General features: G+C 40.1%; 1 protein-coding gene across 1 annotated transcript; it reads left to right on the top strand.

Moving 5' to 3' along the window:
• Positions 1–4,641: 4,641 nt before the first annotated feature.
• On the top strand, positions 4,642–12,452 carry cdk7 (cyclin-dependent kinase 7). The gene is made up of 12 exons (XM_084946977.1): positions 4,642–4,771; positions 5,008–5,067; positions 5,160–5,193; positions 5,279–5,346; positions 5,493–5,561; positions 7,728–7,838; positions 7,940–8,058; positions 8,286–8,385; positions 8,500–8,586; positions 8,700–8,849; positions 11,177–11,315; positions 11,998–12,452. Exons 1-12 carry the CDS (start codon positions 4,706–4,708, stop codon positions 12,024–12,026), a joined length of 1,032 nt encoding a protein of 343 aa, XP_084803103.1. The 5' UTR covers positions 4,642–4,705; the 3' UTR covers positions 12,027–12,452.
• Positions 12,453–14,070: the final 1,618 nt, after the last annotated feature.

Here is a 14,070-nt window from a genome sequence, read left to right as displayed (position 1 = left end):
TGGGTTGTGTGCAAGAACACAAAGAGACCCCTGAGAGAGAGGGGTCAACAGCTGCTCCCCAACAACCAATCAATTGCAGTGTATCAGTAAACATTACACTCTCGCTCTCGCTCTCTCTCTCTCATACACACACACACACATATGCGCGCGCACGCGCCCGGACACATAAAGACAGCACTCTCTTCTCAAATCTGTTTCCATGGATACCAGATACAGGCGGCCAAGAGGGAGCAGTTTTCCAGCTTAAACTGTAAATATTGAATTATGATGGGGAGAAAAGAGACAGCAGTGCAGGGCAACGTTCCTGCCTGAATGATCTAAATATCTGGATAATCCTTTCATCTCTATTCACCGCTACAGGAAATCTGGTGCATCATTCATGCTCATCAAGTTCAACATAAAAAGATCAATCTGTCTTACGGATCCAGCCACTTATGTGACGCTCTATTACAGACCGAGAGCTGCCCTCATTCCTTCATCTCTCCCTGCCATTTTGTGTGTGGAAGATCTTCATTCCCTCAAGTGGGATGCAAAGTAAATGCTTCCCTGTGCTTGATGTGCAGCGCATAAAAGTGAATTCAAACCACTTTAGCCGAATGCTGGGCTCCTCTGTGGTTTGATCAATGGGGAGAGGGGAGATTGAAAGATTGAGATGAAGACGTGGAGTAGGAGGGGAGAAAAAAACAAGTTAATTAATAAATGCTTTGGCAAATGTCTCAAGTGGGGGGCCACTAGAGAGCAAAGCAGAGATGCAAAAGCTGAGAGGGAAAGCAAAGGTGAATGGCAGTAATTGATTTGGGGATCTTTATAAATATTATAATCGCTGGCATCTGCAGAGGTAAAATACTAATAACGCACTTGTATTCATAACAGAGCTACGCAGCTTGACTGCGCCGTGAGTGAACACACTAACCTTGAGCTGACATTGTGAGCAGCCGAGACTCACGGTCAATCAGCGAGGGGCTTCTCTCTTCTCGCAGGGCAGCGGCGGGCTCATCAGAGCTCCGAGACCTCTGGGACTGATGGAGGTAATGGGGTGAGCTGAGAGAGTGGGGGAGAAGGAGTGTGTATATGGGCATCAGTGAGGGGGGGAAAAAAAATAAAGAAACACAGTTGTGTGTGATGCAGACACAAATGTGCATAACCAAAGTGCATCTGTGCACATGTGCACATGTCTGTGTGTGTCAGAAGGTGCGAGGGCCGTGCTGATGGAATGAGAAGTTAATGGGACGTGTGACAAGGTTGATTACTGAGGCCTCAGTGATCTGACTGGGTTAATGAAGTAAATGGCTCTTTGGATAACACACCACTGGGGCCATCTCTCCAGATCCTGATACGCACAAACAAATCAGAGTGGCCTTTTCTTCCTTTGCCTTCCAACTATGACTTCCCTCACTGTGCTTGTGGCCATTGTGGGTTTTGAATTAATCTTGGTGCTACATTTCACATATTCTTTCATCCCAAAGTTCTCTTACGACACCCTGCTGCAAACTAGAAGACAAATAAGCCTATATAAGAGGTAAGGCAAACAATGGAATATTTTCTGTATGTACAGCATTAAAACAAGGGAGCTCAGCACACAGTGTTCAGCCTCTTTGAAGGATTTAAGTGGCCACATGTAGTTTGCAAATACAGCCAGACTTACATATTCAAGAGAAGATGCGCACACACGCACAAACACGCAGACAAACAAAGGAAAGGAAAAGAAACACTGCGAGACTTTGTTCCCCATTTGAGGTTGCGATGGAGATTTTTCTAATGAGAGCAATAATGATGTCTGAGAAAAGACACAGACCAGAACAAAACAACAATACAGATGGGTGCTACGACAACAACAAAGACGCCCTAAATGCAGCTGACTGTGGACTCCCCGCTGGCTCTGTCTATGTGAAGAGATGACACTGCGCCCATCCCCCTGCTACTTATAAGGACATTATCATAATGTTGGCTCCGTACGAGCTCAGCTATCAAGTGTGCTCATCTTGAAGTCGTCCACAAGCCCCGGTGTACGCAGATGCTTCAGATGCCTGAGGAAGACAGTGGTGAACAAAAACATTTCTGCCCTAATATTAATTCAGACTGACAGCTCTGGCATCTAACAATGCAGCCCAGGACTGACAGCACCAATTTGACAAATCTCTGCGTTGGTTGTAAACACACAGCAGCACGGAAAATAATGATTGTCCTTCTGTTTGTCCTTCTGCTTTCTTATTGTCTTGTCACTACAGACATCTGCAGAGAATGAAAGGGGCAAAGTGAAGCATGTTTGTGGACCATGTGTGGCTGATGCTTTTGCAGTAAGTCAGTAGTTTAAAAAAATGGTGTGCAAAACCTGGTTTATGTGCTTCAATAAAAAAATAGAGGTGAAAAAAAAGTAAAAATACAAATGTCAGCATCTATTAGACGTATGAATAATGAATAATTTGTTCTGAGAAACGGATATTGTTTGTCACGGCTTGTGTGAACCTTCACACCTCAAACATCCACCCTACAACATCCTGTTGTGTTATAACTGTGCATGTGGTCAGATACAGCTGCATGTGTATGTGTGTGTGGTGTATGTGTGTGCATGTGCGTGTGTGGGCCTGTGAGAAAGAGTCAGAAACATAAAGAAAGAAAGAGAGAAAGAGGAAAACTCCCTAGATGACAGAACGCAGCCACTTCCCCAGAGACTCTGTGAGTAAAAAGAGGACAGAAACCTACAGCAGCAGGTGTGTGATACAGCACTGACTGCGATAGCGCTGAATCATTCATCCCTTACACACTCGGTGACACCATCGGGGATCTTTTTTAACCTTTCATTTCTGAAGTATTGACCCAAAACACTACACCTAAATCACTAAAAAGTGGAACAGAGCAAATGATGACCAACAAAAAAGACCAAAAAAGAACATCCAGTGTGCATCATTCAACATTTTGGGGCATATTCTCGAGGCAAACTTGAGATTGTGACACTGCTCTTCTGCAGAAAAATTGCCTTTGCACTTCAACATTTCACTCCATCAACACATCTTCTATTCGGCATTTTGAAGAGACATGCATGGTTTGTGGGTGGCAGTGACTTAAAAGAAATCTGTGAGTGTGTGTAACAGCATGTGTGTTAAACGCAAATTTTTAATAAGGGAGAAAATAAATGTTTATTTAATTTTTTTACATCTCTGAACAGGTCACCCAAAATGCATCCTCCTCACACTCTTGTATAGCCAAATGAGCAGATTATCATAGCTGTGCAATCAGTGTAAAAGTTGTTTCTGAGGAAGAATTAGGTGGTCACATACCACACGCATATACACACATAAACGGCATTTGGTCTGCATTTGTTGTTTACTGTACATTGTGTGAACACTGTCCCATCTGAAGCTGCTTTCCAGCAGCAGGATGTGGTGGCGCGACACGTCCTCGCTTAACAACACCCACTTCCTATGAGTTTGATAAACAGCTTTGTGGTTTCACTCTCCTCCTGCCCGTCAAACAGAGGTATACACACACAGGCGCGCGCGCACACACACAAATATGCACACACCCGCTCAACAGCATCACCATCTGCTAATGTGACACATAACCAGAGTGAGTTATTGTTGTGCATAATGTTACCCATAGTGTCATGTGATTTACAGTGACAAACTATACAAACGCTACCAGAATCACTTATGTCTCTCTTCATCCACAGCCTCACCGAGACACGGAGGGGAATGAGCGCAAGAATGCCTTTAAATCATGGCAGAATTAGTAGGCATCAATATGTCATATTTGTTTTAAAGCAAGTGATGTAAATGGATCTGAGTTATGTCAGCCGTGGTCATTAATGTCCCAAGCCCCTCCCCCCACGTGTGTTCCTAAAGTTTGATTGTAAGATAGTAAAGTCTTCTCTTCTCTTCTCTTCTCTTCTCTTCTCTGCATGGTTGCATGGGCACATACGGTCCTGTCACTCACATCTGGGAGCTGTCAGATGAATGTGCACACATCTGAGAGGAGAATGAGGGGTGTATTAGGCCTGCTGATCCTTCACACCCCTCTTGTCAAACTTAACATAAAAATGAAAGTCAGTGGCGAGTGTGTGCGCGTGTGTGCATGTGTGTGTGTATGTGCGTGTGAGGCAGCAGACGAGGAGGGTCAAAGGAGAAGAGCCATGCCTAATCCTGTGGGATGTGAGGGTATCTCACTGCGTATGGAGATGAGATGTAGAGATGTGCTCAGTGGTGCATGGATCACAAAACCTTCCTAACTGACAGAAGAGACTCCCAGGAGACAGATGTCAAACTGCTAACTGGTGAAAGAAAAATAAAGGGGGCAAAAAAGACAAACTGTGAGGAAAATAACAGTACTGCATGTTGCATCATAACAGTAAAATGTTAGATATGACAGAGGCGAATGAGGCTGGAACTGAGATTAGATCTCCCCTTCACTTATTATTAATCTTAGTATTAGTAGCAGTATTAGTATTGTTAGTATTATTAATATTAATATTGTAATTTCACAAACCTTTAAAAATCCAGTGAAACAAATCCAGAATAAATAAATCATGCTGTTTTTTTTTTTTTAATTTGGCTCTATAATTTGGTTCACGGTGGTGTTAGACAAATAAAATCGGTAGGTGTCGCTGTTGTTCAATTTAAATTTAAAGCTTCCTCTAACCCGGAAAGACTACTTGCGGTCCTTTAACAGAGGAGGAAGTGCCTCAGCACGACACTGACAGTTATTTATCATGGCGCTTGATGTGAAAAGCAGAGCCAAGCGGTACGAGAAGATGGATTTCCTCGGAGAGGGTCAGGTAGGGGGAGAAATATTTAAGAGATATGTGTCTTTGCTTTTTTCTTCGCACGTCCTTAGACCGCTTTGTTTATTCCGTAGAAAGCACGATGGCGAGCTAACAAAGCATTAGCTGGTTGCTAATGTCAACAAAGCCTCGCTGGTTCATGCTGCGCTGCTTCTTGTGCCAGTGAATTTCACCAAAATAAGTAAAAGAAAATTAACTTTTGGTTTTTGAATGTTGTTTTTTCTCTGCAGTTTGCCACAGTGTACAAAGCCAGGGACAAACTGACCGACACAATAGTTGCTATTAAAAAGGTAAAAGAAACGAGCTGCTTTAGTGTTTTACTGCTACCATTCACACTGTGTTGATGAGCCGCAGTAAACATTTATCTTTTTATTCCCTGCAGATTAAGGTTGGCCACAGAACTGAGGCTAAAGATGGTAAGTGCTGGGTCCTATCAATATGCTGCAGCTCATTTTCATCCATTTTATACAGATTTTTTTACGTATTTATTTTTTTAAATAGGAATTAATCGGACTGCACTCAGAGAGATAAAACTGCTGCAGGAGCTCCATCATCCGAACATTATCGGGGTAGTTAAATGTTCATCGCACATCATCATAATCTTGTGTTACTTGTATCGATCGTATAGAAAGATACCTTAATCTTTCTATATTGTGCAGTTTATGTATTTATTTTTTTTTTTAACCTAAATATTGTTGTTTTATGTGTGTTGCAGCTGTTGGATGCTTTTGGACATAAATCAAACATCAGCCTGGTGTTTGATTTCATGGAAACAGACCTGGAGGTGAGTAGAGACCTAAATAGAAATAGAAAAGGGGTAGATAGATGGATAGAATAGGTAGCAGCTTCCCACTTCCTTAATAATTTTTTCTGTTTTCCGCCTTTAATGATTCATCGAGTAACTCGATTTTTTATATATATATATATATATATATATATATATATATATATATATATATATATGAGAGAGAGAGAGAGAGAGACAGATAGTGCTCAGTTGTCATTGTATAAGTGGGAGCATTTCATTCACAATTGTAACTAAAAATAAAAGCGTTATGGGACATTATAAAATACAGTTAAATCAACTGGCAGTATAACAATGTGCTGTACTGTTCACCAGTGTAAATATGTTTAAGTAAAAGCATAAAAAAATGCATTACACGGCTCCAAAAATCTAACTTAGAGATTTGTTTTTAGTCAAACAAATCTTATTAATTGTTCCTATATCTCCGAATAACAAGGAAAAGGAAACGCTGAGGGGAAAAAAAGGTATAAAACACATTTAACATTGTGAATATCTTAAAGTGAAAACATAAAACAATGTAATGCATGTCTGCATTACATGTCTGTTCTCTAAATCCTTTAAATCTTCAAGCAAAAAATAAACTATGAATAAAAAGTAATACAATAAACCTTTCCTTAAAAACAGGAAGGTTTTTTCCCCATTTTAAGAACAATTGCACTAAATATCATTATTCTCGCATCAGTTTTTGAGCAAATAATAATTTAGGCTTTCATCTTGTTCCATTCACACATTTACTTTTACATGCTACTGGTTTTTGGCTAAGAAGACCAATCTGTTCACAGCTTCAGGTTTAGTAAACATTCTTGCATAGCTCTGGTGTTTGTTTGGTTTTTTTGTGAATTTGGTGAACAAAGTGCAACATGTTACTAGACTTTGTTGGGACCTGTCGGCACTGCATCTTACAAACTGTCTCTTTTATTTCTTCCTGAGCAGCTGATACATTTTACTTCTCAGCTTTAGTCACCAAGGAAGAAAAAAAAAATTGGGTCAAAAAATAATTCAAAATGCTGAGATTAAACTCGAAATAGTATTTTGATTAAAAAAAAAAAAAAAAAACTTGAAATAAGTGTCGATGTTATTTTCTCAACTCTATAACTTCTCTGTTGGAAAGGGGTGTTTGGAAGGCCACAAACACAACACCCAGCTGATCTGAGCACAGTGTGAATGAGTAAATAGAATACATTTCTTATCTGTAGTTAAATATTAATAATATAACATTTAGAGCTCTTAAAGTCACAAACAGACTGCCAAATCTTAGACTTACTTATTTTATTTTTAGAAACGTCTTCCAGTACAGTTTTGCCTAGAGGGTACAGTATTGTATGATATTATTTATTTATTTATTTGTTTGTAACAAAACCTGAAGATGTCATGTTTTGCATTATGACTGCTTCTGTCTGGAGATTTGTCAGTCATCTCTAATCTGTTAAACATGTCTTTAAAAAAAAAAAAAAAAAGTTTTCTTTTTTATGCTGCAGTTCCCTTGTGGGCCAGCAGGTGGAAATTTTACCCTTTGTTCACACTCGTAGTGTAAGGTCAGATTAAAGTCGAGTATCCAAGAAAGCACGAACAAGAGGTCAAACAAAGTGTCACCAGTGCTAAGCTAGGTGTTACTCTGGCTTTTATTTGGATTATCTAAGCATAAAAAGGCTCCAAATAGGCGCCCACCAGTAATGCTTTAGAGCCTAATCGAATGATGCAAAAAAAGATAAACGCACTTAAAAATAATCAATATCACTCTGCTTTTGGCTGCTCAGTGAAGTGATGCCATTACAGGCAGCAGAAAAACAGGATGCACATGAGGGTGAAATGTGATGCTGATCTTATTACCGGTGCTAAAAGCCTATATTATAAAAGCCTATATATTTTTGGACTGCAAGGTTGGCTTTAGTTAGACTCCTGCATTCAAAGGTGATGATGGTTCTTGTTATGAAGGCTGAACTGCTCTATCTTGGATGATTTCTTTATATGGATATTTTCCAGATGTTTTTGAATGTCTCGTCCGCTCAGAAAAAGTGTATTTTAATTTTGTGCGTGTGTGTGGCCTAAAGCTATGAAAAACCATGAATTTATGCATGGATGTTATTAATTATGAGAAGTCTGGCTGTACGTATGACTCTTGTTCTTTGTTTTGTTTTTTTTAAGGTTATCATCAAAGACACTAGTTTAGTCTTAACTCCAGCCAACATCAAAGCCTACATCCTCATGACTCTGCAGGGATTAGAGTATATGCACCAGCACTGGGTCCTACACAGGGTAAGAAAACTTGTGTGCAGCATTTACACATAAATATGCTCTAATTTGTAATTTATATTTTGGGCCTTTTCCTCTTAATTTTTTTTTCTTCTTTTGTGCAGGATCTGAAGCCCAATAATCTGTTGTTAGATGGCAGTGGGGTGTTGAAGTTGGCTGATTTTGGTTTGGCCAAGTCTTTTGGCAGCCCTAGCAGAGTCTACACACATCAAGTTGTTACCAGGTCAGATTAGTCTCCATGTTACCTCATTAAAAATACAGAATTTCTCCAGGGTTAGTCTTATTAGAAGTTCTTCAGAGCAGCAATATTTTTTTAAATGTTTTCCATGATTTAATCAAACATTTAACCAAACTACGACTGGTTAAATGTGACAGAATTATACTAAGAAGTCCAGGTTGCAAGGTCTGTAAAATATGTCTCTATGTATTGTTCATTCATGTCTTTCCTAGGTGGTACCGATCACCTGAGCTCCTGTTTGGTGCCAGGATGTACGGTGTGGGTGTTGACATGTGGGCAGTGGGATGCATCTTGGCAGAGTTGCTGCTTCGGGTAAATAAACCTCACTTCAAAGATATGAGCAGGCTGCGTCCCCTGAGCAGTCTCAGGGGACGCAGCTATTTTCATATTCATGCTAATGTCTCTCTACACTCCCGTTTGCTGTAGGTTCCGTTCCTTGCTGGAGACTCGGATCTCGACCAACTTACTAAGATCTTTGAGGCTCTGGGAACACCCACGGAAGAAACATGGCCTGTGAGTTTGTTTGGGGGGTTTTGTTGTTGTTGTTGTTTTTTTCTACAGTTTGGCCCAATTTTGATGAAATGTGGGGATTCTTGCTTACATTCTATTGTTATATCTCTCTTTAGGGCTTGAGTAGTCTACCAGACTACGTGTCCTTCAAAATATTCCCCGGCACACCGCTGGAACATATATTTAGTGCAGCTGGAGACGATTTACTTGAGCTGCTACAAGGTCTCTTTACCTTTAACCCTTCAGCGAGGACCACAGCTACACAGGTAATAAGCTAAAGCACTGTAGCTATTCTCAGTTTTATATTATTGAACAAATCATTTAAAATTATTTTTAGATATGTTTTAAAATAAGAATATTAACATTCTTACACTGCAGTCTATTTGATGATTGCTAGATCGGCTCCAGCACTGAAACCCTGCCGCTTCATTTGTAGCTCCCTCAGAATTACAGGCCTTGCTTCAGGCAGTACGACTCTCGTTGTGATCAGCCGGTGAAGAGTGTCCTTTACTTTAAGAGTGTAATGCAAAGATAAACCGCTAATAGACTTGTAAAACTTGACTTTACAAGACTTGCAAAACAAAAAGTAGACATTTCATCTTCGTACAAGTCATGATGTGGTTGCCACACAGCTTTGTGCTAGGAAAGATAAATAAATATAAATCCTTATTCTTTGCTTATTTTTAAATGCACATGTTTTTTGGGATGTTTCGGTTGACGAGTTGTGAACATAAACCGTACCCGAGTTAAGTAGCTGTTATCCTCTTCAATGCCGCTTGCTTGTGCACCTCTGAGTCCCAGTGCTCCCACTGGTTGGAATTCGTCCTTCGAAGTTTCTTCTGTCCAAATTATAACCTTTAAAATTTGAGTATTATTTTGAAACAAGAACATCACAGGGATTTAACTCTGGAAAGAAGAAGTGATGGTGAGCAGCGATTGTGTTAGTGAAATGTGTAGTGTGAAGAACTTCTTAGTAGTAGATGTAAGCAGTAGGTTGTTTGTTCTTTCTCAGAAGTCTCAGTATATTAGTAAAACTCGCTATTGTCTGATCCAGGCGAGTGAATGCGCTCTGCATAGCTGGTGCTCTCCCAGTGAAAACTGGTTTCTTCTCCAGTCCTAGGCACAGAGCCTGTTTTCATCACCTGTGACAATCCCTGACATAAAAACTCGGTCAGTCTGACACAGGCAGTGTGTACAGATTACAGAATACATGCCCCAAAATGTATTTTGTAACGTATTCCGTTACGTTACTCAATGACAGTAACGTATTCTGAATACTTTGGATTACTTAATATATTATCATGCTTTTTACAACTACATGAATGTACTATTGCTGTGTGATTTATTACTATTATTGAAGGCTACTCGCCATACCAATAACAGCTAGATTTTTAAATCTTAATATAAAATCAGTAACAGTAGGGTGGACATTAGGTAAGGCTGCACTTTTAGCAGCGATCTCGTATAGAAAACTATTCCGCGCATATATAAAACAGGTCTGCGGCTCCGAACCATAAAGACATAAAACTGTGAACGGACCTCTGGCTAATATGTCGGGTTCTGTGTCGGACTCGTAGCCGAAAACTAGCTTTACTTTGTTGTCTGGGTCAACGTTTCTAGCGAGAGACAGAGAGAGGCGTTGAAAGGCTGCTGCAACGGAACTTATTGTTTCGGAGGAAAACACGAACACAGCGTACAGTCGAGTCTTAATAGCTTACTTACAACTGGGCTCGTCAGGCACTCTTCTTGGCTGCAGTGGTTATTATTATATTTGCATGCTTCCATCTCCCGTTTCTGGTCGGCGACAACTCGTACTTTTCAACTCTTTTTCTCCCTCCTCGCGCTCACAGACACATAACGGGTATGGCAGTCCATTCTCCCTGCAGCACGGACTACACTGCCCATGAGGCTACATTCTTTAGGGCTATGCCTGTAACACTCTGCCTATTGCCTTCATATTAAATCATTTTTGTGAATAATTTTTAAAAATATTTCTTCACCTCATTATGCGGGCCGCAAGTAGAGGTGACATGGGCCGCGAGATTGAGGCACAGGCATTAGAGCCTCTTAATGCGTGTTTTGTTTGGGTTTCCACCAGCGTGGAATTACCAAAAATAGAGAGCATAGCCGAACATATGAAACAAGAAAAGACCGCCGAGTAATCCATTTATTTCAACAAAGTAACTGTATTCTGAATACCACCTTTTTAAACGGTAACTGTAACGGAATACAGTTACTCATATTTTGTATTTTAAATACGTAACGGCGGTACATGTATTCCGTTACTCCCCAACACTGGACACAGGAATTAATGTTTGCCTTCTGTTTGAGCAACTTCAGTTTTATTTACATAGCACCAATTCAGAACAGTCACCGCAAGGCACTAAATAACTCATAATATTAGAGAGAAAACCTGAACTATCTCATTGTTCAACAACTGCATTAACGACACATCTTCCACTTTCTCTATTACACATCTCAGTAATAAGAAAAAAAAAACAGCTTCTTGCATCTTTGATACATCAAATTAGAGACACAACTCTGATGTTTGATGACATAGATGTATAAAATGGTGTTTTCCTTTATTCTGCAGGCTCTGAAGATGAGGTACTTCAGCAATCGGCCTGGTCCCACTCCTGGTCCCCAGCTCCCTCGGCCAAACTGTTCAGCCGAGGCTTTGAGGGAGAAGGAGACAGTCGGTCTCAAGAGAAAAATCGAAGCCCTGGAGACAAGTAATGACCGTATATGATCTCATATTTGCACTAAATCCACTGTGTGTGTCCTTAATCCACAGAAGACCACCCTGACTCTGGGTTAAATATTTTCTCAGTCATGTTGTTTATATTGTGGTTTGAGCAGCAAAAACGTGATGTGTCTGCGACACTCGTTTGAGGCGGACTTTAAAGGGGCTGAATATTTTAGAACTTCCAACACTGACCTGATTTTTTTTTTTTTTTCTCTTCTCTTTTTTTATAGCATGTTGTGAGTTTTTTGACTGCTTCTCGCTGAAGTTAGAAACCTAACCTAGCAATTCAGCGGGTGTTGGCTGTACATTTAGCTGCAGTTACAAATTCAGAAAATACTGAATTCGAACACGCGCCCACAGTTTCGTGGCTAGTGGGAGGGTATGTTTTACTAAAGTGGAACCTTTTAGTGTCACTGGGAGGTTCAAAGCTTTTCCAGCTCCTCTGTGGTTTGGAAAATATCTGGCTTTGACTTTTGAAACATTTATAACAGAAACCTTGGTGCCTCTTGGTAGCGCGTTGCTCATTATAGGCTTGATTTGAGCATGTGGCGTACATACACATAGAACAGAAATACGTGTCTGTCTAATCTAACTTAGGTTTTTTAAGTTGTTTTTTTTCTTCTTTTTTTAAATAATGTTTATAACAAAACCCTTTGTGTTATTTTCAGCTGCAATGAAGAAGAAGCTCATTTTCTGACCATGGACCGGGTTAAATCCAAGGATCACCACTGCATGGCTCAGCTTCCTGCATTTCTCAGGACTGTCCACTGGAAAAAGAAAAAGGAAAAAAAGTCTATAACCAGTGGAGGCTCCCTCACGCGTGGTTGACTTTAGGACATTTTAGAAGTTGTAGCCAGCGTATGTGAATCGTTAACTCTAAAATATTCAGGATGCTGCTGTGTCCAGATGGCCAGCGATTGATCTACAGCAGAGGGCTGTTGTCAGTAGTGTTGGCTCTGGTCCTCCTTCACTGATGCCTAAACTCTGTGAGCCTGTAGGGAAAAACGTCTATTTATGTGTGTGGAAAAGAAAAACAAACCAACATGTGACGATTTATTTCATGTGAATGTTTTTGTATTGTTATTATTTTGTATGTCACAGCAATAAAAGCTGCATATGCTCATGTTGAAGTTTCCTGTTTGGATTAGAAATGTGCTGAGGTTGGTAGTGATGGTTTTATTAATAGCCTGTGTGGTCAAATCTGAAAACTGACGTCTTCCTAACACTTATGAATTCACACAGTAACAGTCCACGCACAGTACTGACTGACTTCACGTGTACAGCATTTACTTTGCCTGTGAGCTGAAGTGCACTTGTGGTTTGTTCACTCAGCAGGTGGATTGAAGCAAAAGCACTGTCTTCAGGACTCACACGGTGACACTGTGCTTCAGTGTCATGCAGCAGTGTGATACTAAATCTGTATTTTCTGCTTCCTGTCCTTTCTTTTTGACGTTACATTGATCGATACACTCTGACATGTCAGAGGCCTGATGCTCTGCTGCCCTTTTTGGTTTCCTGTCAAACACAATCAGATTAGAGTGAAGATGGAGGCTGAGATGTCTTCACATTCAATCTACAATATGCCTGATTCTGTTACACAGGCCATTGCAGATGCGTGCTTTCTGCTTTTCAGAGGGCCGTTGATTTGATGCGTTCATAAACTGGCAGTCCTGTGTGATTCACGCCTATTTAAAAAGTCCTACAATTTGGGGGTGACTCAATGGCAGTGGTGACTGACAAAAAGTGTGTGTGTTGAGTCATTTGGTCATATGACAGTGTTGGCAAACGGCAACACAAGCCACAGAGAGCTACAGTAGCAGCCTTATCAGCTCAGCCTTATCAAGGCCCCTTCATTGGCCAGCAAACAGACTCCTACTGCACTGCTGAGCTCAACACACAGTTGCACACATGCCGTTAAAAACCACGAGCAGGGTTTTTTGGACAAAGAGAAACTTACTCATACTTATGAGTCAGCAAGATACAGCCAAGTGAACAACTGCAGTGGGATGATAAAGACGAGATAAAGTCCAGCTTTTGATTTATAGAAAAATGCAAGTTCATTATACAGTATAAGTGTGTGGCAGCAAGTCACCTGCCCTTTCATTTTACCCATCTATTGACTAATAAGTAATTCATTTGAGGCAAAATAATTTCAGTATTCTGGGATAAATAGGCTATTAAATTATATTATGTGATGTTAAAATGTCCTTATTTCTGATAGGTTATATATCATTTGAAATATATTTTATGCAGGGATTCATCGGGCTTTGTGTGCATGTCAGACTCATTGCCATTTTTTGTTGTACTTAAAAACACAGGTGACTTAAATGATAGACATTTCCTCCCAACTGAAATAATTAAATGTGAATATAAGCAGAATACCACCTATACTTAACAGCTCCGCGCTGATGATTAATGAGCCATGGAGGGATCAGATCCAGGTCATCCTGTGTCTGGATATAGCTGTTGACAATTTTTATAATTTTATTTTTTAATCCTGCACCCACCCCTTTGTTTTTGTTTTTTGTTTTTGTTGTTGTTTGTTTGTTTGGAGTTTTGTTTTGTTTTTTTACTTATAATACAGCTTTCTGATAGTATTTTAAAATCCATATTATTTCATATATTTTAAACATTCATGGCCAGGGGTCTAACTTGTGTGGCACGTGGCTTTGTGTTACGTCTAACGTGTAATCTGAGAATGCCAAAAAGTATTTTTTTTTTTTTAATGACAGTAAATGTGA

The sequence above is a fragment of the Perissodus microlepis genome, chromosome 12 (assembly GCF_051167445.1).
Source record: "Perissodus microlepis isolate ML-2025 ecotype Zambia chromosome 12, ASM5116744v1, whole genome shotgun sequence".
Classification (NCBI taxonomy): Eukaryota; Metazoa; Chordata; class Actinopteri; order Cichliformes; family Cichlidae; genus Perissodus; species Perissodus microlepis.
Note: the sequence above shows the minus strand (reverse complement) of the source record. Positions and strands in the feature narration are given on the sequence as shown.